Genomic DNA, 27,976 nt, shown 5'->3' with positions numbered 1-27,976 from the left:
ATGCAGGAGACACAGATTCAATCCCTGGTCCAGGAAGATCCCACACACCATGGAGCAGCCAAGCCTGTGCACCACAATTACTGAGCCCATGTGCCACAACTATCGAAACCCTCACCCTAGAGCCCATGCTCTGCAACAAGAGAAGCTACTGCAATGAGAAGCCTGCATCCCTTAACTAAAGAGTAGACCTGCCTGCCACACCTAGAGAAAAGTCAGTGTAGCAACAAAAACCCAGCACAGCCAAAAATAAATGAATACATTTTTTAAAAAAGAAGAAACTGAGCTTCAGTAAGTCCTGAGACCAGATGTGTGATCTCAGTTAAAACACCATGGATTCAAGTCTCAGTCTGAATTTTGGCAGCATTTGAAGTTCTAACATGGGGTTTTGAGTCCCAATCTAAGTTTTTTGGTTTCAGCACCAAATCCAGCTCAGTTTTACCCAAATGAGCATAGGAACTTGATATCTTCACCAGTTCCCTGAGAAGTATGTATACCACTCCCAAGACAGCATTAATTTTACTTGGTGACAACACATTTTCTCACAGATGTCATTTCCCATAGCATTATTTCATTAAGGGACATTTGACTCCTCTCTGAATCTGGCTTCCAAACTTCACAACATTAGTTGCCAATATCTTACCAAGAATAAAGTACACCAGCTCCAAATCTCTCTTCTAATAAGATTGGGGGGTTGGGATGCATTGGTAGGTCTCAGTTCCTGCTTCAGCAGGCCCTCAATAAATATTTGCTGAATTAAATAGAATGGACATTCCTTTATGTGATGGGGAATCACAAATGGTCTTTGGATTATGATTAAATTTCCACCGTGTGGCAATACAAGCACTAATTCCTCCAAATAAACTTACATATTTCCAAGTAGAAATTTCATACTTCCTAATGGAAATATTCTTGCATAGAACAGCATCAGTGGTACTCAAGTTGAAATCATTATTATTCATAATGCAACATCGTTATAGCAGTTATTTCAGGGCTCCGCGCATCTGTCAATGCAAACAGAATATTGTTGTCTACAAGGAACCAATTACGTCGTTTTTAGTAAGCAGTGTGGAGTGCATCAGTCTTTCGAAGTAGAAAATGGGTGAGGTTATTCTAAGTTGTGACCTGAAAGCCCCGCCCCATATACCTGGTGGCTCCGCCTACGGCCCGGCTTAGGTGAGGGGCGGTGAACCACATTTCCCAGCGGGCCCTGCAGGCCTCTAGCGCCTGCGCGTTGGCAGCTCAGGCAGGCGGACGGAACTCCCGCGCTATCCAGCCACCTGGTCTCGCCTCGTCTGTTTTCTACCTACGGCATGGAGGGGGTCCCGGCGGTAACCGGGGGTAACGCGGGCGCTGCCAAGGCTGAGGAAGCCGCAGCCATGCCGCCGCCGCCTCCCGTCTCCCCGCCTGCCCTCACTCCGGCGCCCACAGCGGGTGAGGAGGGCCCGCCGCCCCTACCCGAGGCGGGGGATCCCGGCTGCTCGGGCTCCAGGCCCCCTGAGCTGGAGCCGGAGCGCAGCCTGGGCCGCTTGAGGGGCCGCTTCGAGGACGAGGACGAGGAGTTGGAAGAAGATGAGGACCTGGAGGAAGAAGAAGAGGAGGAAGAGGAGGAAGAGATGAGCCACTTCTCTCTGAGGCTGGAGGGGGGCCGGCCGGACTCCGAGGATGAGGAGGAGGTATTGATAGCCCCTGTTTGACCACGCTGGCCCTCCTCCGTTAGGGCCGGGCCGGATGTCCCCGCTCGCCGCTGCATCCTTGGGCATTGGAGTCCACCCTTGCCTCTCCTTGCGCCGCTTGCTTGTGGCGGGGACTGGCTTTCTGTCCCTGCCAACTCATTTTGTAAGATTCCGGCAGTCACTTAAGCTCCCTCGGTCCGACTCACTCATTATTGAAGCTACTGCGTGCCAGGAATGTAGGCGCCAAGGGTACTGTTCTCCTGCCTTCTAGAAGCTTACAGGGGCTGGGAGTACAGTCCAGTTCTACCGGATGTTGAGAGTGTGGGGGAAACCCTTCCCCATCTAGTCAATCTCTTATTGGGAAGATTTTTTTTTTAAATTGGGGCAGCGCGTACTTCATTAATTCAGACAGTATACCGAGCCAGTCAGAATTTGTATATTAAACACCAGTATCTGGAAAGTTTGTCCATTTTGTGATAATTCATAAAGTAAGATGCCCTTCATCTGGCAATATACAGTAGCTCCAAAAAGAATGAGATCTTTTTGAAACATTGGTTCATATTGTATTATTGTAACTTTGAGAGTATTTGAAGGGTCTGAGGTGTTACAACATGTTTCCATGTTGCAAAGTAAACTACACATTGTTAATTTAAAAATTTAGGAATTATGACTTGGCGAGGACTTTTTTTTTTTTTTGGCAAGGACTTGTAACCTGTTTCCATTGCATTTGCAGCGCCTGATCAATCTCTCTGAGCTGACTCCCTACATCTTGTGTTCCATTTGCAAAGGTTATTTAATAGATGCAACTACCATTACAGAATGTCTTCATACATGTAAGCATATAGTTCATTACATTTCCAAATAATATATTAAGTTTTTGAAATGTCTTGAAAACATTCTAATTCCAACATTTTTTTCCCCAACAGTTTGTAAAAGCTGCATTGTCAGACACTTTTACTATAGTAACAGATGTCCAAAATGCAACATAGTAGTACATCAGACACAACCTCTTTACAACATAAGGTAAGAAAAATAAGTAACATTTATATTTTAAGTATACTTTTTCTGAAACATTGAAATTGTGTAGTTGGTAGTAAATTCTTGACTATCTCAAAATGACGAGAAAGGGAAATGCATATTCTTTAAAGAAATACATATAGAGCACTTACTGTGTACCAGGCACTGTGACATCTGCTGTAAACCTTAAAAGAAAAAAAAAAAAAGGTACAGACCTCTTTTCTTGAGAATTTTAATTCCATCACTAAAGTTGATGAAGCTAGTTTAGGCTTGTCATTTTCTGTGTATCTAGAATTTTATTTTTAAAAGTAATAACTGAAATAACTGGCCTCTTTAGAAAAACCTATCTGTCGTAGGTCATTGTGGCTTATTAATCAAATTTTCAGTTCATGCTCAGTTTGCTAAGGGAAGAAAAACACTGAAAGTGGACTGCTTTCATTTGTTTAGCAAATGCTATTATGTTTTTACTACTTCATAGAAGAGTATTTTGCAGATACACAGAATTTTTAAGTACTTTCTCTGCCCTCAAACTCACATTCCTATTTAGGAAATAAGACCAGTTCACGTGGAACAATTTAGCAAACTGTTCAAGAGTCTATAATTACTTATGACTACATGTAATTACTTGAAGTTCTCTTAGAAGAGAACCATTAGGGCTACCTAAAAGTAACTCACCTCTGAGAAAGGAGATATTCACTCATAAGAGAAAACAGTTACTTACAAACAGCGTCATTCACTCAGTACCAAATGCATTTTTTCTGAATTCTGAGGTATTCTCCATCCTTTCCTTTTATTAGGTTGGACCGACAGTTACAAGACATAGTGTACAAATTAGTGATCAATCTAGAGGAAAGTAAGTTTATTTTATTACCTAGGTTGTAAGTCCCAATATCTCTTCTGACTCTATTAGTTACATTTTAAGTGTAATTTAGTCTGTGTTTTATCATTTTTTAGGAGAAAAAAAGCAAATGCATGATTTCTATAAAGAAAGAGGTCTAGAAGTACCTAAACCTGGTAAGTTTGGGTGTATATCATAATGTATTTATAGATTAAAGAATACTAACTTAATAAAATTCACTCCCTTTGAGGTTCTTTTTTGGTGATAGCTGGTTATTTTTTGATCAAAGAGAGAGAAAGATTTTGAATGCAGTGACTTACTGTAATCCAGTTTGTAAGGCTTAACGAGTAGAGGCTCTGGAGCTGAATTGTGATCCTGGCTCTGCCACCTTATTAGGTGTATAACTTGGTCAGATGACCTCAGTGTTTCAGTTTCTTCTTCTATAAAGCAGGGATAATTGTAGCACTTTATAAAGTTGTTGTAAAGACTCACTGAGTAATGCAAAGCACTTAAAACAGTGCCTGGAACATAGTAACTGCTCAAATGCTGGTTTTTATGGTGATGGTAATGTCACAGTATGGAAGTTAGATTTGAGTTTAAATCCTCATTCTTCCACTTACTATATGGGTGACTACAGGCAAATTGCCTAATCTCATTAAGTTGAATCTCATTTTCTTTACAGTTAAAGTACATAACATACTTCAATTAAAAAGAAAAGCAGTAGTACCTATGCCATGGAATTATAATCAGGGTTAAATATGATAGTGCATATAAAAAGTGCTGAGCATGAGCCCTGGCATATAGTAGTACTTATTAAGGATTACTCACAGCTATTGTTGCTTTTATGCTGAGCTTTCTCTGTGGCCCTGATGTACAAGCCACATATGTTTGCCTTCCACTGTGGAGCGCTCCCCAGGCTTGTCTCTAATTTCACTGGCTTTGACAGATTAGCTAATGTTATTTTAAAAAGGGAGAGTGAGTGCTTTATGATTTTTAAATAGTCAACATAGTTAAATCTTTGTAATTATTTTTCAGATTTATGAAGTTTTTATTCTAACTCAACTTTTTTGTTTGGCTATCAAATAGCTGTTCCACAGCCAGTCCCTTCAAGCAAAGGAAGAACTAAGAAAGTCTTAGAATCAGTGTTTCGTATTCCACCTGAACTTGACATGTCTTTATTACTAGAGTTTATTGGGTGAGTACCCTAAACCTCTACCTCTGAACTTTAAAATAAAGAAATTTTAAAGTCCCAACAGTTAGAAAATTATCCTGAGCTAACGTACTAGAGAGTATCACAATAACTACTTATATCTCCATCATCTGGCTTTCAAAGTCAACCTTGCTATTATGGTAGAAGGCACTTAGCTACCTCTCCCTATTCATTCCCTGCTTCCCTTAGAGGTTAATAATTATTCTCCTAAAAGTAATGATTGTCATTCCCATGCATTTTTTTATGTGTTTACCACATGTGTATGTATTACTAAACAATATGTAGAATTGTTTTTGTCCATTTAAAAACCTTAACTGGTGTCATACTATGTTTTCCAACTTTTTTCACTTAGCACTGTATGATTCATCCATGTTAAAATGTATAACTAGTTCAGTCATTTTCACTGGGTGTTCCCTTAAAATAAACATACCGTAATTTATCTTTGCTTGTACTTTAGAGCACTTAGGTTGTTTCCAATTTTTTTTGCTATTGTACACAGTGTTGCTTTAAACATTTTTTTACAAATCTCCTTGTGTCTTTGTGAGATAGTTCTCTAAGAGTGTAGGTTTGTTGAGTCAGGATATGTTCAACTTCAACTTTACTTGGTTTTGCCAAATTATTTTCCAAATATTGGATATCTCCCTAATTCATATAAGTTGCTTCTTTCCAATACTGTAACATATAGTGTACTCCATTATATTGCAGCATTGTTAGACCAATTGTCATCATAGAGTTGGCCTGTATCAAACTGTAGTTTTTGAAATAATTACATGGTTTGCAGGATAAACTAAAATGCCTTTCTTGGAAAATCTAGATCTTCCATTTTATGTCCCTGATGACTATTTGACTTCTCAGTCACTTCCTCCTTATAATTCTAGGTTGCCTGTATTATTTATTTAGTATCTAGCTTGTACTATGTTGTATTTATCTCTTTATGTATTCATCCTGTGTTCTCAAATATTATGGATGCCTGAGAGGTGAGAAACCTTTCTTATGCCTCCACTGAGCCCACTTAGTAGTGTTTTATGATAAATGAAATATAGATTCTTTAGAAGAATAAGAAATCATATAATATCAAACTTTAAAATAGCACTTTCTGTTATTAAAGAATGTGTTCAGCATAAATGTCCAAAAATGAACTAGTAAGTTAATGGTATGTAGAACATGAGCATGTGCTAGTAACATATGTGCTAGTATGGAACAATTCCCAAAATTCACTTTCTTAAGTGAGAAAAATAAGATATAGAAGAGAATATATAGCATGTGCTCATTTATGTTTTTTTTAAAAGGGGGTGGTGGACATATGTGTGAGTATATATGTATATATTCCCCCCCACAACAAGGATAGACCATTTCTGAAAGGACATTTAAGAAAATGTTGATAGCAGTTAGTTCTATAAAAGGGCACTGGAGTTTATGAATCTAGGATCATAAAAAGTCTTACTTTTCATTGTATTTGACTTCTTATTGTGTAACTTGATTTTTAATAAGTTTAGTTCATTAAAATTGAAAATTGAAAGGAATTTGTATTTCTGAAACATTATTTTGGGGAAATGTAACCTTTTCCACTAATGCACAATAGGAACTTTTTTTAAACCTTTTTTGAAAAGTGGCAGTAATGTAAGGATGGCAAATATGTTCCAAGTGTGCTACATTATCTCTGCCTCTGCCAGCAGCACAAACTAGTACTTAATCATGACGTGCTTGACCACAGTACTCAAAGTAGTCATTACCGTTTACCAGGGCTGTTCCATTTTTAACACGTTCCCTGCTGTAGGAAGAACGAAGCCCTCACTTGGAATAAGAAGACCTCTATTTAAGTCCTAACTCCTTTGTTATATAGCTTTGTAAAATTGAACTAACCGCTTTCAGTTAATGCATTAGATGCTTATTAAGGTGCTGCTGTGTACCAGCACAGCAGTCTGCTAACTGTTGGGAATGTAATTTAAATAAGTCAGCCATGGCCCTTGCCCTCATGTAACTTGTAGTTTTTAGCTTCTTCAGCTTCCCTGTCTGTAAAATGAGAGAACTGACCCTTGTATGTTGTTGATTATGATGGGTAATCTGTGTACATCAGAAAATAGTCTTTAAAAAAAAAAAAAAAGAAAGAAAATAGTCTTTTATCTGTTTTCAAATGGTTATGGGGAAGAAAGCTTCCAATGTGGCAAGAAGTCCTTTTGAAGTCACCAGTCCTCAGAGTTAAATCCCCATGTTTATTACATTGAAAAGCTTGGTGTTACCCTTGAAATAGGCTACTGAGGGTAACCCATAGGAAGCTCTTTCATGGTAGGATAAATTGCAGGTGAGATTTTTAACCTGATGCAAGTACAAGGGTAAATTGGATCCAGCTAATGACCCTGCTTGAATTGGAAGAGCAAAAATACTTAGCTGGGTTTAGCCTGTGGACAGTGATTTTTCAACTGCTTAAATGAGCATGAAGTGAGATTCCCTACTCCACCTCCAAATTTGGTATGCAGCTTTTGTGATCTTAAAGTAGTCTTGTATACTGCTTCTTTTTGTTTTTCAGTTTCTGTGTGTAAGGTAGAAAATTATAAAAAGAAATAATCTTAGACAGGCAGTATAGTGTATACAGAAAAAGCATAACTCAAGATATGTAATTCTTAGGATGTAGCTTAACTTCTCTGGTCATCAGTTTCCATATTTCTAAATTGGAGATTATAATACCAACTCACAGGATTGTCATAAGAATCTACATGTGGTGTTCCTCACATGTCTAAATTATTATAATATATGCATACTGAAATAAAGCAGGCTCATTCAGAAATAAAGGTTAGTCTGGTGCTGTAATATGTACAGCATCTGCCTGGTAAAGAAAATGGACTCACATGAGAGTGTTTGAGAGAAGATACGGCAAAAATTTAATGTAATCTTAAACTCAGCTGTGTTTAGTAAACCAGAGAGTTGCTATTCCACTGTATGCTATGCAAGCCAACTAGGGTCTTATGTTCAGCTCTGGGCACTACATTTTAAGAGAGCTGTTGGTCAATGGAGGTGTAATCAGAATAGTAAAAGGTGTGAAAACCATGTCATGTGTGGTGGCAGAAAAACTGAATCTAATTCACAAGAGCACCAAAAGGTGAAAGTAGGGCCAGTAGGTATGTTACAGGGAGAAACATTTGATTCAGTGCAAACGTTTTCTAAAGTTGCCCACAAATGGAATGAACTAACTTGTCAATAAGAAGCTATCTCTTTAGACATTTAAGCAGAAGCCAGATGCCCATGCATCATGGATTCTATAGAAATAATTCTTATGATGAAGAAGAGGATGTTTTACTTTATTTTATGTTATTTATTTATCTTTTGGCTGCATGGCTTGCTGGATCTTAGTTCTTCCACCAGGGATTGAACCCACACCCTTGGCAGTGAAAGCACAGAGTCCTAACCACTGGACCACCAGGGAATTCCTGAGAATATTTTGTAACTCTTAAGATTATGTTATAATCTTAGGTTTAAGTCTATATATAGTATGTATACATAAATTATGTTTTATATTTATGTCAATATAATATACTTTATAAATAGTTAAAACATGTATATTATATTTTAATGTCTTTGTATTTGTATTATAAGAATACTCTAGATGATGCTATTGTGACCTTTCCTATTCTTCACATGATAGGAAAGAAAGCATGTGGGCTTTAAGAATTCCCTGGTGGTCCAGTGGTTAGGACTCTGCAACTCTCACTGCCGTGACCCATGGCCCAGGTTTAATCTCTGTTCAGAGAACTATGATCCTGGGCAGCATGGCAAAAAAAAAAGGAATGTGGGCCTTGATATATATGTACACCTGTGTTTGAAACCCAGCTTTATTACTTCCTGGCTCTATAACCCTAAGTAAGTTATTCATCATCTCTGAGCTTAGTTTTCCTTATCTGTATACTGGAGATTCTAATGCCTAATTTACAAGGCTACTGTGAGGACTGAATGAAAAACATTCATAATATATGAAGACTTAATATCCTGGTGCATAGTAGATGCTCAAAAAAGTTTGTTCCTTGTCTCTTCATGAGATGAGTAGTTGATTTAATCAAAAGTCTTTGTTCTTGTAGGGGAAAGACAAATTGAGTAAATCATGCCCAGGTGATTATGCTACAAGTAAAACAAGAGGAAATGTAGCAGCTTTCTTGTAAGGACTCTTATCTTGTAAATATTACTGTCGAGAAAAAAACACATTAATTATGATAAAGAGAAAGACGTTTTACTTTAAACTGGAAAATGTTAGAATGCTATATGTGGGGGAAATCTAAATATTAAGACTGCTTTTGATTCCTGGAAGAAAATATACAAAGCAAAATAAACTATGGTATAAAACTGCCTTTACCTTACCACTAGGTGGCAGATATGACAATTGTATCTGTTCATTTCATAAAGGGTTAGGTGACTGTGTTTTAAGATTAAATTGATGTTTCTCAAATATTTATGTTATTTTTCTGTGTTATATAATTAAATATGTAGTTTAAAATTGATTAATTTTGCTTTCATTTTTCAGTGCTAATGAAGGCACAGGACATTTTAAGGTATTTTACTCTTATTTTTCATTTGCTTTACAAGAGGGCCCTATAAGACACAAATTTAAGATTAACAATCATGTAGAGACTCTGATAACAATAAAAAGTGTTTTAGAAATAAAACTTGTTGAAATTTGGAGTATATTCAATAATGCTTTCTTAGATTTTTGAGAAAAGTAGGGGTTTATTATTATTTCACAACAATGGTCTAAGGAAAAATAAGTGAGTAATTTTTAAAAGTGAAGCCAAATGCTGTGCTGATTTGGTGATTAAAAAATATTTCAAAGCATTTTTTGCATAGTTGGCATTTAGAGTTAAATATGAACTTATAATTTCATTTTCATGTAACATCTTTGGTTCAGATTAACTTGCCTCAACTTTTTACTTCAATCATTTAGTGAAACTTTAGCAGTAAGAATGAATTCTTCAGTTCTGCTACTGCTAAGTCACTTCAGTCGTGTCCGACTCTGTGCGACCCCATAGACGGCAGCCCACCAGGCCCCCCCGTCCCTGGGATTCTCCAGGCAAGAACACTGGAGTGGGTTGCCATTGCCTTCTCCAATGCATGACAGTGAAAAATGAAAGTGAGGTCGCTCAGTGGTGTCCGACTCTTAGCGACCCCGTGGACTGCAGCCCACCAGGCTCCTCCATCCATGGGATTTTCCAGGCAGGAGTACTGGAGTGGGGTGCTGTTGCCTGCTCCATTCTTCAGTTCAGAGTTGTCTTAAAGGCTTCGGTATCACAGGTGCCGCTGCACACTGTAGCACCTGTGGTATGAGCCACTCAGGAAAAGGAGACTTTCTTAAAGGGGGTCAGTCAGGCCTTACAGTTACTTGGGATTATAAAAATATAAAGAAATAATGACTTTGATCTGCTTAGATTTTCAGTGACTTTGTCAAAGTCTGCACGAAAATATGGGTGAATTACACCTGGTTCGACGTAGTGTTTTGTTTTGTGACTGTAGTGGCTTAAAGGACATGAGTTGACACATAGGAATAGATGAGTACTTTTTTGGACGAAGTATATTATAGGTTTTCCCCAGAGATCATTGTGATGGAGGGGATGCAGTGTTAGGTTTAGTAAGTTTTAACCTCTTCTAAGTTGTAAAATACCAAACTTATGGTGATAAACTTTAGGAAGTCCTTTCATAGTGTGGTGGGTAGGAAAGTAGCATAAAAGTTTCTATATGGGACAAGTATAGTCATAGGCTCCTAGAGTTCACTGAAGACAGCTGTGTAGTGACCTGTAATAGCCAGGTGAGCCCACAGAGTATAAAAATCTGAAGAAAAAAAAAAAAAAATCTCATGAAGAAAGAACTAAAAATTAAGTTGGAATATTAGCCTATTCCACAAAAGCACATGTGCACTTAGAATATGTATGTAATTCAGAGCCTCACACATCAAAGAAATATAACACTGCCTGCCATCTATGAAGTGTTCTTGCTGAAACAAATGTGAAGCTGATCATATCCCTGGATTACTAATTTACAGGAAATCCAGGGGACACAGGAACTTATTTAATTACTCTGTAGGAGTATAATAAGCCAAATCTAGATACTGGAAGACTGCAGGACAAGGACAAACAGTTCTGTTTCTTCAGCAAATAAAAGGGAAAGACATAAAGAGGGAACATGTAGATAGAATATATTGATTAGAAGAGACTCAAGGGACATCAGTGTATAGTGTTTATTTGGATAGGATTTGAAAACTAAAAAATTTATGAGACAATAGCCCCCAGTTGTAAGTAACATGAATATCCATCAACTGATAAACGGATAAACCAAATATGATATATCCATGTAGTGGAACAGTATTTGGCCCTACGAAGGAATGAAGTATTGATATGTGCTGCAACATGGATGAACCTTGAAGATATTTAAGTGAAAGAAGCCAGGCACAAAAGACCACGTGTTTTTTTATTCCACTTACATGAAATGTCCAGTATAGGCAAAATAATAGAGATATGGAGTAGATTAGTGGTTGCCAGACACTTGGGGGTGAGAGGAGGTTGGGAGTGACTGCTAATTGATATGCATTTCTTTTTGGGTGATGTTCGGAAATTAGGTAATGGTGATAGATGCACAACTACATAAATATACTAAAAACCATTGAATTGTATACTTTAAAATGTGGTGAATTTAATGATAAGTGAATTATATCTCAGTAAATCTGTTAAAAAACAAGCCAAGGCCAAGAAAACTTCAAATAGAAGCATTGTTTGTAATAAATTTAGTGCATACATTTTGAGAAAACAAAAATATATCTGATAAAAATAATATGTACATAAATTAAAATTTTTATTCTCTCTGTAATGACAACCCTAAAAATAAAATCATTTTCTACTAGGTAAAAAAATTGAGACAGTTGGTGAAATTTGTACACTTACTGTCTATTTTCTGATATTAAGGAATTTTAAAGTATGGTGGTAGTATTATGTTTTTAAAAAGAGTTCTTATTTTTTAGAGATGCATGCTGAAGTATTTACAAAGGAAATGATATGTAAGGGGTTTGTTTCAAAACAAGCCTGGGGAATGGGGGCCAGGAAGCAGTTGGGATAGGAAAAGGGTGGGATTTATTTAAAACAAGATTGACTTTGAGTTGATAAAGCTGTTTATAGGAGTTTATTTATACTATTATTAAACTTTTGAAGCATTAAGTTTTCAGTGTTAACTAAAGATTCCCATGTTAATTTGCAGGCGTATGTCTGTATGAGGTAATGAATGTATTGTTTTAGAAACAAATGATCCTATTTTTGCATTTTTTGACTGTTTTTACTTTGCTAAAACAGTCTTTTTAAAAAATACTTTCTTAGCTAACACTTTGGCAATCTTATCATTTTTCTTTTAATTCTGCATTTATAGGGGAGTTCTAGTTACAGTTTTTTATATTATAGCTGAGTATAATCTACTGCTTAAAAAGCTGCTTTTATTTCTTATTTGGAGTTCAAATAAGTATGTCTGGCTAGGATAATGCCTAGTTAAACTTTTCACCACATACACTTATGGCATGACAATCATAAAGTCTGTTTGCTGCATTCACTTTAAAAATATTTCACCAAGCAGTAATACATGTCAGAAAATTTTTCCCAGGAATCTTCTTTTCTTTAACTTTTAATTATGAAAATATTTGAACATACTGAAAAGTAGACAGAATAGAACCTCCATGCATCCATCACACAGTTTTACCAGTTAACTAATGACCAGTTGAATTTCTTTTATAATTCCATCCACTTCCCTTCTTTTTGGGGGGACTTTGCCACGGGCTTATGGGATCTCAGTTTCCGAAGCAGAGATTGAACCCGTACTATGGCAATGAAAGCTCTGAATCCTAACCACTAGGCCACCAGGGACTCCCCACGCTTCCCTTCTTTCTGATGTTTTTCTGAAACAAATCCCTGGCATTTTGCCACTTCCTCTGTAAAGTATTTCAGTACTCTTAAAAGATGAGTCCCTTTTTTTTAGTGACCATGTATCACACCAAAAAAAAAAAAGTTACAAAAATGTCAGTGTTGTGAAAGATAAAGTGACAGACCTACTCTAGACTAAAGGAAATTAGAGAAGCATGACAACAAAATGCAGTGTGCATTCTTTCATTAGATTCTGGATTGAAATAAGAACAACATACAAAGGACATTATTAGGCATTGGAAAAATTTGAATTTGGACCCATTTAGATAATTGCATTGTATTGTTATAAATTTCCTGAATATGTCTATAAATTTCCTAATAATTATATTGTAGTTATGAGGGAGAGTCCCTTTATTCTGAGAAGATAACTGCAGGTATATTTAGGGGTAAAATATCTCAATGTCTGCAGGTAACTTAAAAAATGGGCTTTCCTAGTGGCTCAGACAGGAAAAGAATCCACCTGCGATGCGGGAGGCCTGGGTTTGATCCCTGGATTGGGAAGATCCCCTGGAGGAGAGAATGGCAACCCATTCCAGTATTCTTGCCTGGAGAATCCCCATGGACAGAGGAGCCTGGTGGGCTATATAGTCCATGTGATTGCAAACAGTCAGACACACTGAGTGACTAAGCAGCAGCAACTTAAGAAATAATAAGTGTCCATGTATGTGCACACACATACATATACGTTGGAAGAGATAAAGCAAATATAGCAATATGTTAATATTCTAGTTCATAAAGTAGGTGAAGTCTATCTGGATCTTCATTTTACTAGTCTTATAACCTCTTTGTAAGTTTGTGATTTTTCAGAAGATTGAAAGTGGGCAACAAAAAAAGATGTTTCTTACCAGGTATCTAGTCAGTGTACAAATTTTTATCTTAGTCGCAGTGAGTGTTTTATTTTAAATCAAAATCCAAATAATGTTCGTACATTGTGATTGGTTGATAGATCTTTAAATCTGTAAGCTTTCTGTTTCTTTTTTCTCGCAGTTCATTTCTGTTTCTTTTCTTGCAGTTCATTGTTGACAAAACTGAGTCATTTGTGCTATATGGTTTCCTACAGATTGGGTTTTGATGTTGCATCTCTGTAATTTAACAAGTTCTTCTGTCTTGCTCATAAACTGGTAGTTAAGTCTGAATGTTGATCATACAGGTGTGACTTGAGGGAACTAAGAATACTTTATAGGTGGGGGTGTTTTGTCCACCTGGAGGCACATGATGTCTGGTTGTTTGTGTCTCTGTTTTTGTGTGTGTGTGTTTTTGTGTGTGTTTGTAATGCTAACAAGTATTGGTAGTCAGTGTCAAGTCCATTAACAGGGTTTGGAAAATGATGTTGTTATTCCTCCTCTGTTTATTGAGCTACTTCTATAAGGGAAACTTCTGTTTGGTTAGCCAGCAATACCATTCATGTAGGAAAGAAAGGATAAATGCTGATTCTTTCTCTTTACTTACCAGGTTCAAAATAATGAGTTGATTCTTTAGCATGCTCCAGTCATAATCAGTGTTTTTGTTTTACTTTGCGTTTAAATATATTTGTGATTTAAATCCATCTTAATTATCTATTTTGATGTTCAAATTGTCATATCTTAAGATAATCATGGCTGTAATAACAAGATATTTCATACTCAACTCGTACATCTCTTGCCCCAGACAGAATCGGTCATTTCTCTAAGGTATCCTTGAGTGGTATTTCAGAATTACAATCTGGTTGCTCGGGATTTACCTTGCTACTGGGTTGGTAACTATTTTCAGTTGACAGAGGTGGGAATTTTTTCAAGGTAAAATGAGTTGATCTTTTTAAAAGATATTTTTAGTAGTATGCATTTTCTATAGCCAGGAAATAACTGAATGTCTCTTAAATCTCCCTATAGATTTTATCTCATTACTCCAGCTTTCTTATCAAATTGACCTTCTGTGTTAACAGGTAGTAGGGAAGATTTTTGTGCTTAATTTCAAAAAAATATAATTCTTCTGGGAAATTTTACTTTTCTGTTTATGTGCAGATGGTAGGAGGCTATTAGATGTAGCAGGAAAAAAAAACTAAGTTGACCATTTAGGTGAGAACTGGGTTATAGCCTTAAGAAAAAAAAGCAAAAATCAGAAGGTAAATTTTCTTCTAAAAACGCAGGATCTGAAAATTATAGCAGAAAAAAGTGTTACCTTGTGAGCCTGGAGTATGAAGACTAAAGGTAACCATGTGAGAACCCAACTCTGAAAGCTAAGGACAATGTTTTCTTTCAGATGTTGTCAGATTTCATAATTCTGTTCTGGATAATCTAAAAAGTACAGTATCGATAACCTCAACTAAGTTGGATTAATCTTAACAAACACATAGGGGTGAAGTGCTCATTAAGAACTAGAAATGAGGAATATTGAACTATCCTCTGTTGGTGTACCAGAAGCCTACTATTAAGATGGTAATGAGAAATTGACCTTCAGAAATGCACTTGTTGCCAGGCAGGCATCTAGCTAGATAACCCAGAATTGCAGCTTTTCAAGGCACTCGATAGGATTCAGGCTATTCAGGCAATGGTACCTACAGTGCAGTGCCTTCATCAAGACTGCACTTGGAGCACTGCTGTTTGTGCTCCTTAGTGAGAAAGACTGCCATAGACTTTCAAGATGATTCTTACACCTGTGTTAAAAAGACATGAACCTTTGCCATTTTTGTCTGCATTATATCAGTATCCATGATGACAACTAGGTCCTCTAATTACATTCCTTCACATAAAGGAGCACAATAAATCAGTGCACTAGTAATAACTAAGTACGTACTGCGTGCCAGGAATTATTTATAGTTCTTTACATATATTAGGGCTTCTCTGGTGGTTCAGACGGTAAAGAATCCACCTGCAATGCAGGAGACCTAGGTTCAGTCCCTGGGTCAGGAAGATCCTCTGGAGGAGGAATTGACAACCCACTTCAGTATTCTTGCCTAAGGAATTCCATGGACTGGGGAGCCTAGTGGGCTACAGTCCACGGGCTCACAAAGAGTCAGATACAGCTGAGCAACTAACACACACACACACACACACACACACACACACACACACACACTTACTTTTTTAACACCTTTTCCTCATGATAATTCTGTGAGGTAGGTGCTGCTAGTATCTCTGCTTTACAAATGGGGAAATGGAGACACAAAAAGCTTTAGCAAAGCTTGCAGCTAGAAAAATACAAAACCAGGGTTTAAACCCAGGCAGTCTGTCTCTGGAATATTTGCACTTAATATGCTATCTGTTGCACTATGGTATTTAGGGATAAGGCTATCATTAGGAAATTTCTTAAACCAAATTACAGAGAAGAGAGCTGAGTGCTGTTACATGGGACAAATACATGATTAACTTGCCTGAGTCCTTTTGGTAACAATTCTAGGATTCCTTTTTGCTAGTTCTAGAAAAATACTTTGTGTTTTCCTAAAAGATGTCTTTTAGTTCTTATTACCCCAGCTTTTCATTTTTATTAATAGTAATATCCTTTTATGCATGAGACGAGTGCTCGGGGCTGGTGCACTGGGAAGACCCAGAGGGATCGGGTGGAGAGGGAGGTGGGAGGGGGGATCGGGATAGGGAACACATGTAAATCCATGGTTGATTCATGTCAATGTATGGCAAAAACCACTACAATATTGTAAAGTAATTAGCCTCCAACTAATAAAAATAAATGGAAAAAAAATAGTAATATCCTTTTAATTGCCTCAGAGAGAGAACAGCAGGGTAAGCATTTAGTTTGTTTCTACTTTAAAACCCTATAGGTTTCTCTACCCATCACCTTAGACCATTGGATCAGATTCCAGCCATTTTCCACTACTGCAAGAAAATTTCAAACTCATACAAGGTAGACGATAGTAAAATGAATGCCTATGTACGTGTATTACTTAATGTCAGTAATTATAAAATCATGGTCAATCTCAGTTCATCTTTACCTTTATCACTTCTATATAATCTTCAAGCAAATCCAAGACTGTCATTTTATCAGTAAATAATTCAGTTTATTTCTGAAAGATGAGGACTTTTTATAAAAATATAATGATGCTATAGTTTTAAAAATTAACAGTAATTCCTAATCAAATATCCACATGCTATTTAAATTTCCTATGAAAGTTGTTTTATAGATTTTTAAAAATCGGGATCCAAATAAGATCCGTATATTGTAATTGGTTGATATCTCTTATTTATAGGCCTTATATCTTTTTTAGTCTATGGATTCCTCCTACTCTTTGATTGGTTGTTTTTTTTTTTTTTTTCTTGCAGTTTTTTTGTTGAGGAGGCTATGTTCTTTTAGACATTGAATTTTGGGAATTCACTGCAATAAATTTTGCTCTAAGTTTTAAAGCCTTTGTATTAAAAAAATCATTGACATTTTTTAGAGAGGAGAAGCTAAGCAAAAATTCTTTCTTTGTATGGGATAGATAAATTAACTCAAACTTTCTTTTGTAAATCTTTTTAATCATCTTTGCTATAAAATGTGTTTTAAGGTTTGTGCGTTTTATGTATTTTTCAACTGAAATTGGTTTGTTTGTTTACTTTTGTAGCCATTGGAAAAGAAGTTTGTCCGAGTTTCGGGAGAAGCAACTATTGGGCATGTAGAAAAATTTCTCAGAAGAAAGATGGGTCTTGATCCAGCTTGTCAGGTGGAGTATATGTATATAAAGTCAGGGAAAGGGACTGACTTCCCTGGTGGTCCAGTGGCTGGGACTTCACACTCTCAATGCAGAAGGCCTGGGTTCAGTCCTTGGTCTGGAACTAGATCCCACATGCTGCAACTAAGACCTGGCACAGCCAAATAAAAATAAATATTAAAAAACAGGAGAAGTTGTGAGATTACCTTTAGCATGTTGAAGAAGGAACCGTCTCCAGGATTTCATGCAGTGGCTTTTGTTTTATGACATTGTAAATATTATAAGTAGTAGTTGAATATTGGCACACAGTGATCCCTACCCCCAAATTTTAATCATATTTGACATACTGGCTGTCTCTTGCTACCATTGATTACCGTCTCTGGGTGTCAAAGAAAAGCTGAGGATATGAGAATGATTAAACAGCTTCTAGAGCCTCAGCTCCAGCTTTTTTCTTTTTGATAGGAGAGCAAAAGTATACTTTTCTATCCATTCAGTCTCTTCAGAGGCCATCCTTGTATCAGTATCTAGCTCAGGACACCTAGAAAAGTGAAATATCTATCTAGTATAGACTCTTATTTTTCTAAGGATTGAAAAAGATCTTCCATTGTAGTTGTATAATACTTTCTTTTGTAAGATGAAAATCTCAAACACCATGTATTATTGAATATAAAGTGTAAATATACTCATAGTTTAGTAATGTGGGCCAGTGAAAATGCACATTTATATAGTTTTGCTGTTTCATTAGTCAAATTTAAAAGGGATTTTTTGTTATTCTTCATCATGTGTAAAATTTCACAGAATAACTTTTTTTCGAAAGTATCTACTTACTAAAGATTAAGTTAGTAAATATTTTAAAACTAGCTGAAATTTTGCTATGCTTTTAGTATCAGTATCTGTTGGTACTAAATATATATTGCTCAGTCATGTCCAACTCTTTGCAACCCCCTGGACTGCAGCCCGCCAGGCTCCTCAGTCCGTAGGGGTTCTCCAGGCAAAAATACTGGAGTGGGTTGCTGTGCCCTCCTCCAAATATATATTAAATGCAGTTAGATGTGGCTTCCCTTACTGACTTTGACATAATGCTAGCTATATCTCATGGTAGCTGAAAACTGGAAATGACTTATTTATTACCTTTATTCTTAGTCTTTTGGTGAGAAATAGATAGCTGTTTACAGACTCCTGAACAAAGAATTGTGAGTGACCCCATAATAGTCTATTATTTCTAAGAGCAGAAATCAGAAGAGTTGCACCTGACTATATAGAATAAGAAGTGGCACCCAAGAGGCTTTCTTTAGGGTATAGATTACTTCCTCTGTGGCTAGATATTGATCAGAGCCATTGATAAATTTCACATTTGGTGTTTTAAGAAATTTGGTTGCCAAAACTCTAAATTGACTATTATATAAAAATGTGGGTTTATTTTTTTCCTCATTTCATAGAATTCAAGGCTTTTAACACTTTGAAATTTGTCTTTAATCAGTCTTTAATTTTCTCTCTCAGGTCTTGGTTCTCTAGGTAAATATTTTTTTCTAATTCAGGTACTATATAGCTGGTAACATTCATAAATTACTATTTCACCAAAATGTTAAAATAATAGAACAGATAATTATCACTTATGCAGACCCATTTGTGACTAAAATTGTTGAAGCTTTCTAAATCCAAGAGAAAATAAATAAGAGTTAATTCTAATATGAATGAAATATTGAGCTAGTTAACCATTCAGTTCAGTTTAGTCACTCAGTCATGTCCAATTCTTTGAGACCCCATGGACTGAGCACACCATGGTTAATAGTTAACCATTAGACAAAATAGTTAACCATTAAACAATTCACTTGAGTCTTCTGTGCTGACCTTCTTTAAAACCATTTAGTTCCAAATAGAAAATGTATGCTTTGTTTACAGATATGTGACCTTCATGAATGGTTATTTACTAGCAGGAATGAATGATTACTAAGGGATTGTTAAATGATAAAATACCTTTAAAGATATTATTTATTTGTGGCAGATAAAAATAAAAAAAGGAAGATAGTTCTCAAAGATAAAAAAATATATAGATCTTGTGTTCTTAAGAGATTTAAGTTAATTCAAATCAGAAATCAATAATTATCTGAGTGGATTTTTTTCATATAGAGACCCCAGTGTCTTTGAATTATCATGGTTGATTTAGTGGTATTTTGAATTTATTCATGTCTTACTCTATCTTCTTGTTTTTTGTGTTTGTTTTTTTTTTTAAACCAACTCTTGTGGGATATTCCTTTGTACATCATTTGATCTTATTTTTGGATTTATAAAATGCTTATCACATTTATCACTAAATATTTTCTATGTAAAAAATGTAGTAGTAAATTTTGAATTCCATCTTGTAAGACAGGTGTTTTCCCTGAAGACTGATTGATTTACTTTACTTTTGGCTGTGCTGGGTCTTTGTTGCTGTGCGCACACGTTCTCCAGCTGCCCTGCTCAGGGGCTGCTCTTCCTCGCGGTGCTCGGGCTTCTCACTGTGGTGGCTCCTCTTGTTGCAGAGCATGGGCTTTAGGCACAGGGACTCAGTAATTGTGACACACGGGCTCAGTAATTGAGGCTGTGCACAGGCTTAGTTGCCTCAGGTATGTGGGATCTTTCTGGATCAGGGATAGAACCTGTGTCCCCTGCATTGGCAGGGGGATTCTTAGTCACTGGACCACCAGGGACGTCCCGATAAGTTCCTTTTTATTATTATTTATTTAGTATTACCTTAACCCTTAACCATACCACTGAATTGTTTCCAAATCATTTATCTTACGGAGATTCCAATGTGTCATATGGTATATTCCTACCATTCATTTACTATCTGTTAATATTAAATTGAGCAATCTATGTGCTTGGCATCCAGTACAGACCTGAGACAGAAAATTCATGCTGTCAGGCAACTCAGAATTGTGTGGGAAAGATATAAAATGACAATAGGATATGATGAGTACAACAGGAGCACAGAGTGAATGATTTAGCTCTGAATTTGTCAAAGGAGTTGCAGAATGGATTTTTTTTTTTTTTTTTTTTTTTGCCAGATAAAGAAAAGAACTTTCTATCAAAGAAAAGAGTATATATGAACAAAGAGGGATGAGTGTGGCACTGGCTCATTCAGTGAAAAATTCTGTCTTGGAAGCTTTAGTGTGATCTTGCTTTTAAAAAGTTAAGGATTTTTTTTTTCCCTTAAGACATCTTCACATTCTGATTTCTGCTCTGAGATTCAGAAATATTGTCGTTATCCTTCCTGTCTAAGACTTAATACTCCAGAGGTTGGAAAGATTATGCCGAAAAGAGTTAACAAAGCAGACCCGAGGCTGCTGTGTGTAGAAGGGCTGGCTTACAAGGTTGGCCCTTGCCTAGCATCTAGGGAGCTAGCTTGTAAAAAGTTCCCTGCACTAATATGAAAACTTACCTAACTATTGCATGTTTCCCTGTGCCTGGACTGAACAAACAATACCTGCTTTGCTTCTGGGAGTCTGGAATTTGGTAGTTGCTAAGCAGAGAATGCCAGCATGACCAGGCCTCAGTAAAAACCCTAAACTCTGAGCCTCAAGTGGGCTTCCCTGGCAGAGACACTGCACAAATTGGCTGCATTTCTACTGCTAGAGAAAAGAGTATTGTGGTAGTATTGCTTCCTGGACTGGGAGGGAAGAGCAAAGGAAGCCTGTGCATGGATTTCTGTAGACTCTCCCTATATCTTTTTACCTTGCTGATGATCTGACTATATCTTTGCTGTGTTGCTGTAGTAAATCATAACTGTGAATATGCTGAGTCCTTCCACCAAATTATCAAATATGTGGGTCATATTTGTGACATCCTCAAAGATGTGACTCTGTTTGAATGAACTGAGTTAATCAACAGGTAAAGTGAGAAGCAGTTCAAATGTTTCTGAGGAGAATGGATATATAATTTATGATATATTTCATAAAATGGAACACTGTGCAGTTATTAAAGTCAGAGAGTTAACTATGTTTTCCAAAAGATGTCTGTGGTATATTAAGGTTTTGGTGTTTGTGTGTGTGTGTGTGTGTATGTATGTTTTAAGAATATGTAGAACAAAATATGTGACATGATCCCATTTCTATAAAAATAAAATCTCTGCATGCACACATAGCATCTAGGATCATATGCATCAAACTGTTAGTAACTGGCTAACCTCTTGGGATTAAGTTGAAAATTTGTAGTAACCAAGTCATAAATGTATACCATATGGTGAAGCCCACTAAGAGTGGTGGTCTCTGGACTGGTGGATACTTAGTAAAAACATAATGTTAGTTTCTAAGTTCTGTAATTTTTCTTGGATCTAAGTTCTGTACACAACATCAGCTGTTACTGCCTTCAAGTCCTTTGCTAACAGATATTGCTCTACCAACTTTAAAACTGGTAAGCATAAAACAAGAGTTGTTACTAATTGGAGGTTATTCATTGTGAGATAGCACAAGGCTTGACAAACTGACCCACAGGCCAAATCTAGCCTGCCATCTTTTTATAAACAGTGTTTTATTTTAACAGCCATCCTATGGCTGCTTTTATACTACAGTTATAGAATTGAGCACATGTAACAGTGATCTTGTGGCCTACAAGCCTAAAATATTTATTGTCTAGCCCTTTATAGAAAGTTTGCCAATCCCCGACATGCACTGATTTTTGGAGAAAGATAGACCTGGAAATAGACCTGGGTTCAGATCTGAACTTTGCTGCTTACTGGCTTTGTGATTTTAGGAAAATTTAATGTCTTTACTTCTTAGCATCCCTATCTGCAAAGTGGGAATTACAGTACCTAACTCACAGGAATGTGAAAATGATATGAGATAACATATGTAAAATAAATAAATATAATGTATGCTGTGCATGGTGGCTGCTCAGTTAAATGCAGGTGCTTTTTTATTCTTACCCAAGCATGCTAAAGGTTTTAGGGGGATTAACATGTTGGCATTGTGTAGGGTTTTTAGAGTAAACAGAATTTGTAGTTAGGAATCTGGTTAGGAGATGATTTCAGTGGTTTAAGCCTGAAGGCAGCACTTGAAAGAATGATATGAACATAAAAGGTATTATGAAGAAAGAAGCTACACCTGTAGCTTTTTGCATGTGAGATTGCATGCGTAGCTGATTGCATGTGAGAAGAAAGGAAAAGGAAAAATAGGAGTTAAGAGGTGATACTCTGGTTTGGAGCAGGGAAGAATCTCGTGCCGTAAGCTAAATAGGAGTCTTAGGAGACGGAGTCTCTTAAGTGATATGTGTTAATAAGATGTTGAGGACCTGTTCCCATTTTAAAGCAGTGGAAAAGGGGTACTCAGTGAAAGAGTATACAAAGACTTCATTTCTGTTTCTAGCAAGTGAATATACTGGAATCATATACAATATAGTATATGACCGTACAACCATATTGTCCTGTCTAGAACATTCAGTATAAAAGGAGATTTATCTTAGAGCTTTGACATTACTGAAAAGGCTGAAAAGACCTTGTTAAAATTGTTCTGCCCATAAAACGCAATGCCTTATTGTGTACTTTTTATCATTGTTAGACTTTTCATTGTTGGAAAATGAGATATTCCTTAATAAGAAAATCATTCAAACAACTAAAGATTGCCTTTTGAAGCATTATAAGCCCTTAATCATTGTGTCATGGAACTGTTTAAAAATGTAATTTTCTGTGCCATCTTATGGGGAACAAATCAAGTATGATTTAACTTGTTCTGAGAGATTCAAGGAAACCATCTGGAATATCTGCTGTGTTCCGTGTTGTGCCATGTCCTCTATGCTCATCCCATTTTATTTGTAAATAAACTCTTTCGTAAGAGCATTAATCAGTCTAAAATAGTTAAGTCAGAACCTTCCTGGCAGTTCAGTGGTTAAGACTCTGTGCTTCCAGTGCAGGGCATATGGGTTCAATCCCTGATTGGTGAACTAAGAGCCCACATGCCATGGCCAGAATAAAAAATAAATAAATATAAAACAAAGTAGCAAAGTCTAGTCTAAAAATAATTACGTTGATCTTCCTCTTTTTTAATATGGTTTTTTGAAGCAGGAAAGCAAACTTATCCTCTTATTTGCCTGTAGGTAGACATCATCTGTGGTGATCATTTGTTAGAACGGTATCAAACTCTAAGGGAAATTCGACGTGCAATAGGCGATGCAGCAATGCAGGTAGGTCTACCATATTTATGCCCAACAGGTAAGTTATTTAATGAAAGAAGAGTGTTCCATGTTATCAGGGTTTTAGTAAACATTCTATAATTAAAATTATCTGGACTATAATAAAGCTAATGTTTACTGGATGCTTACTGTGTGTCAGGTACCTTTCTAAATGATTTGTAATGATGAGCTCTCTTACTCATCATAGTTTTATGAGGTAGGTATTCTTTTATCCCCAGTTTTAAAGATAAGGAAAGGTACAGGTAAGGTGGATTTCCTTGGAGCTCAGACAGTGAAGAATCTGCCTGCAGTGCGGGAGACCTGGGTTTGATCCCTGAGTTGGGAAGATCCCCTGGAGGAGGGCATGGCAACCTACTCCAGTATTTTTGCCTGGAGAATCCCATGGACAGATGAGTCTGGCGGGCTGTGGTCCATGGGGTAGCACAGGGTCGGACGTGACTGAAGTGACTGAGCACGCACAGGTAAGGTACAGAAAGGACCTGTAACTTATCCACAGTGAGTGAGTGTGTGAGCCAGGGCTCAAACCCCAGGCAGTTTGATTCTAGAGCCTGTTTTTCTTCTCTGTCCCATACTGCAGTAGAGCTTTGAAGACTGCTGGGCAAATGTATCTGCAAGGACGTGTTTTTAAGAAAAATTTGCAGATACTCATTAGTCTGTAGAGATTTCACATACCATTCCTAGCTCAGTTGGTGAGAAACCATGGTAACTGTTACGGTGTTTTAAGTAGCCTGTAATATGAGTGGGAAGTATAGTGTGAAATCTAATAAGGATAAATGAAAACAAGATAAGACCTACAATTTTAATGAAGAGAAAAATCCAGTTTCTTTTGGAATTTTGCCCTCTAGTTCGAAATCCATTGGGGAATCCAATAGATGACAAAACTGGTGTATGGAGATTAAGTACCTTGCCCAAGATCACTTGGTTAGTTAGTGGTAAAATCAAGGTTCACCTGTTGAAAAAGTTGAACTTAAAGCTTAGGGTCTTAATGAAGGGGTAGCTGAATATTTATTTGGGTAATTATTTGATTATTCTTACATGTTTTTAGAAATATAGTACTTACTAATTGTTTACATTTTAGTAACAAATAATTCAAAAGATCTTCATAAAATAAAGTAAAATCGTTGGCTAAGTAAAGCATACTTAAATGTATAAAAAAGACATTTCCTAAGATTTTTATAAAATCAGACTTCAGAAATCTTAGAAAATATTGTCTTTTTAAAAGTTAAGCTTGATTAGAAATATAAAAAACTAGGCATAAAATCCCAAAGTCAATGAGGTGGGTAGAAAGTATGACTTCAATTTAAAGAATATTTTTAATTAAAGTCCTCATTGATAACTATGTAAGTGTCATGTAATCTCAGGACCTCTTTGCTAAATGAATAATACATCTCTGCAGTGGGAAAGCTAGGATGTAGCAAGTGAGGGAGAGAGAGGGAGGAGCTCAGATCTGACAGAATAAAACCATGTAGGACTTTATAGGCTGTAGTATGAACTTTGGATTTTAATTGAATGAGGTGGGAAACTATAGATTGGAGAGATTTGAGCCAAGGACAGAAGAGACATAATCTGATTTATCTTTTAGAGGATTTACTCTGGTTCGATTGTTTAAGAAGACCATGAATGGAGACATCTAAATATAAAATATAAATAATATTTATATATTCCTGTATATTTATCAGAATATAAACATAATAAACATAGATATAAATTTGAATTATAAAGATTATCTCATTTCATAAAATGTAATTTTATACATGTTGAAGTTGTTTTGAGGTTTTAAACAGCTTGTAATTCTGAAACATAACTATATGCAAAAAATTGACATTCTGTAAAATGCAATTTGTATTCATGTAAATATGTTAATAGGATCCTTCTGTGTGTGTTAAAATACAAATTCATTTACTTTGATTAGACTAATTAGTCCAGAAGAGATCTGATGATCTGTAGGCCAAACATGGTATGGGATTGATTATACTTTATTTGGCTTATTCTGTGTTTTAAATATTTTTTTAGTGTAAGTTCCTTTAGCTAAGCATCTGCTATGATTTACCACTGGTCTCAACATACCCTATTTGACTACTTAACTGGCTCACATATTCATTTATGGTACTTCTCTGGCTTTTGTGGGTATTTGAATTTGTGAACCCCTTTCTAGAATTCTGATGAGTTTTCACTAGAGTTGCCAGTAACAGAAGCCAGATTGCAGTGAGTTGAATAGTGAATGAGAAATGAGGAAGTGGAGCTGTGAAAAAGCTTAATAAAGAAGAAAGAAAGGGTGATAGCTAGAGCAGGGTTGGAAATGCAAGGCGTGTATGCCACCACTCCCGCTTAATGTTGCTCAAAGTAGGCCCATTGCCCATGGCATACTTTCTCAATGAGTCTTCTTTTTAAGCTAGTTTTTCAGTTCATAAAGTGAAGTCACTCAGTTGTGTCTGACTCTTTGTGAGTCCATGGACTGTCGCTCACCAGGCTTCTCCATCCATGGGGTTTTCAAGGCAAGAATACCGGAGTGGGTTGCCATTTCCTTCATAGTAGATTACAAATAGCACCTTAAAAAGGTAGGTTGCTTGCTGGGTGCAGCTTTGGTGAGAGCACAAAGAATTAAGACCTGATATCAAGAAAGGAGACATAGAGAGACTCATAAACATGGCATCTGGAGTCATTTAGTGTTGAGTTAAGTTTCCCAACAACCCCAAAGGACATCACTGTGTTATATAGCTCAGTACAGTTACAGTTCATAATGATGACTATGGGTATCAAAGAAAGGGTGAATTGTACTGAACATTCTTCAAGGAGGAAGTAAAATGTATCATGTATTAAATGGGTAAGAGTTCTGAAGTTTTCTCACTTATTTTAGTTGTAAGCTGCATTTATATGGGAAATAAACGTTTTATTTCCTAGCAGACCCATGATACTCTGTGATAATAGTCTTTCTTAGAGAAATCCAGAGTTGGGTGATATATTAAGTAATCTGCAAGAGGAAAAGTTTTGTTTCTTTTTGGAGAACTGTTTAGCCGTAAACAACCTTGACAAACTGTGGATTCTGGTAGTTTCAGGATTTTCTTCTAAGTCATTAAAAAGGCACACTAACAGGGAGTGTTTGGTTATGAGGTGAGTAGATTAGCAAGTTTCTTTATCTTGGAACTTTATTCTCTTTAAATCAAAGAATTTCACATTAGTGTTGGGTTATGAAAAATAAACTATCTTTGACTTGATCGTATATGTAAGTGGTTTTCAAGTAACTGCAGAACACTTTTTTTTTCAGGATGGTCTGCTGGTCCTTCATTATGGACTTGTGGTTTCTCCTTTGAAAATTGCTTGAAGATTGTAAGATTATTAGGAGTGGGTGAACAAAATAAGGAGGCTTCTGCAGGATTGCATTCTCACCAAAGATTTCCATGAAACATGTAATTGCTATCATTTTGTGCTATTTGGGATGTAACATCTATTTTCAGCACCAAGAATCATAGGAGTCTTATAAATCATAGGATTTTTAAGTATAACTTGGAATGATAGAATGCGTCTGTTTAGTGAAAGATCTGTTTAGTATAAAGTCTCTCTAGTAAGTGACTATATAAAAAGCATCCATAGCTCAGGGGGAAATTTTTTAAAGCATTTACTTTTTATGATTTCAGATACTTTGATATAGATTTTGTTGCCTAATCTTTGAGGTAAATCAGTCGCTGTTTTTGTCTTCATTGAGCCATACCCCTTTCAAGTTGGTGATTGGGATTCTGCTCTTTGGAATGGCATCAGTTGGGCAGTCATCCAATTGGAAAAGGAGTGTGCTTTTGAACTGAAAATTTAAAACCAGACTTTGTTAAATTACAGAATGTACCTCTCAGACAAAGACCAAAACCATGGGCCACTTTTGTATGTTGCCGTTATATTTTGAACTTATGTCTTTTTTTTTTTTTCCAAACCAGCAACACTACTAAAGAGATATCCACTTCTAAAAGGGATGAATTATAATTTTTTGTGTGTGAGGAGACTGTCCCTTGTAGGGTTTAGGTCTTCAGTGTAATGAAGGCACATTTAACATACCTTACAACAAGGGGTGCCTCTTTGCAACATTTTTTTGATTGTTAGTTTGATTAACATTAATTTTGAGTACATTGTATGATTGTCAGTACCTTGTAATGGTACTGCTTTTGAAAGTAATTTAAAAATTTGCGTGAATTTAAGGTTTACAGAATACTTGTTCATTGTTTCCTCAGTAAGTCAGTTTAATGTTCATTTTCCCATTTGTTGCTGTGATAAAGAATACGGGTGTTTAAGAGCTCACTCACTTGCATGCAAAAATTTCCATTTTAAAGATTATTTTGCCTAAAATTAGCATTGTGATGCTTTAAAAGAAATATTTTGTAGACCTTATTTCACTGCAAAATTTCTGAATCTGCATAAAAGCAATTATAATTGGAGGAAGATTGGCAGTTGTTTTATAAAGAATTTATGAATTCTGTATAAATTTCTTCTAACATTTAATACAATTTTTTAATAAAAATTTATTTTAACCTA

The 27,976-nt window shown here is 36.2% G+C and overlaps 1 protein-coding gene across 1 annotated transcript; it reads left to right on the top strand.

Annotated features, from left to right (window-relative positions):
- Positions 1 to 1,232: 1,232 nt before the first annotated feature.
- Positions 1,233 to 27,976, top strand: PCGF6 (polycomb group ring finger 6). Its single transcript, XM_020900255.2, has 10 exons — positions 1,233 to 1,673; positions 2,407 to 2,506; positions 2,600 to 2,696; positions 3,488 to 3,543; positions 3,645 to 3,704; positions 4,615 to 4,723; positions 9,249 to 9,276; positions 17,207 to 17,305; positions 23,363 to 23,449; positions 26,724 to 27,976. Exons 1-10 carry the CDS (start codon positions 1,311 to 1,313, stop codon positions 26,778 to 26,780), a joined length of 1,056 nt encoding a protein of 351 aa, XP_020755914.1. The 5' UTR covers positions 1,233 to 1,310; the 3' UTR covers positions 26,781 to 27,976.

This window comes from Odocoileus virginianus, chromosome 7, assembly GCF_023699985.2.
Source record: "Odocoileus virginianus isolate 20LAN1187 ecotype Illinois chromosome 7, Ovbor_1.2, whole genome shotgun sequence".
NCBI lineage: Eukaryota > Metazoa > Chordata > Mammalia > Artiodactyla > Cervidae > Odocoileus > Odocoileus virginianus.
This window is presented reverse-complemented; position numbering and strand designations above follow the sequence as displayed.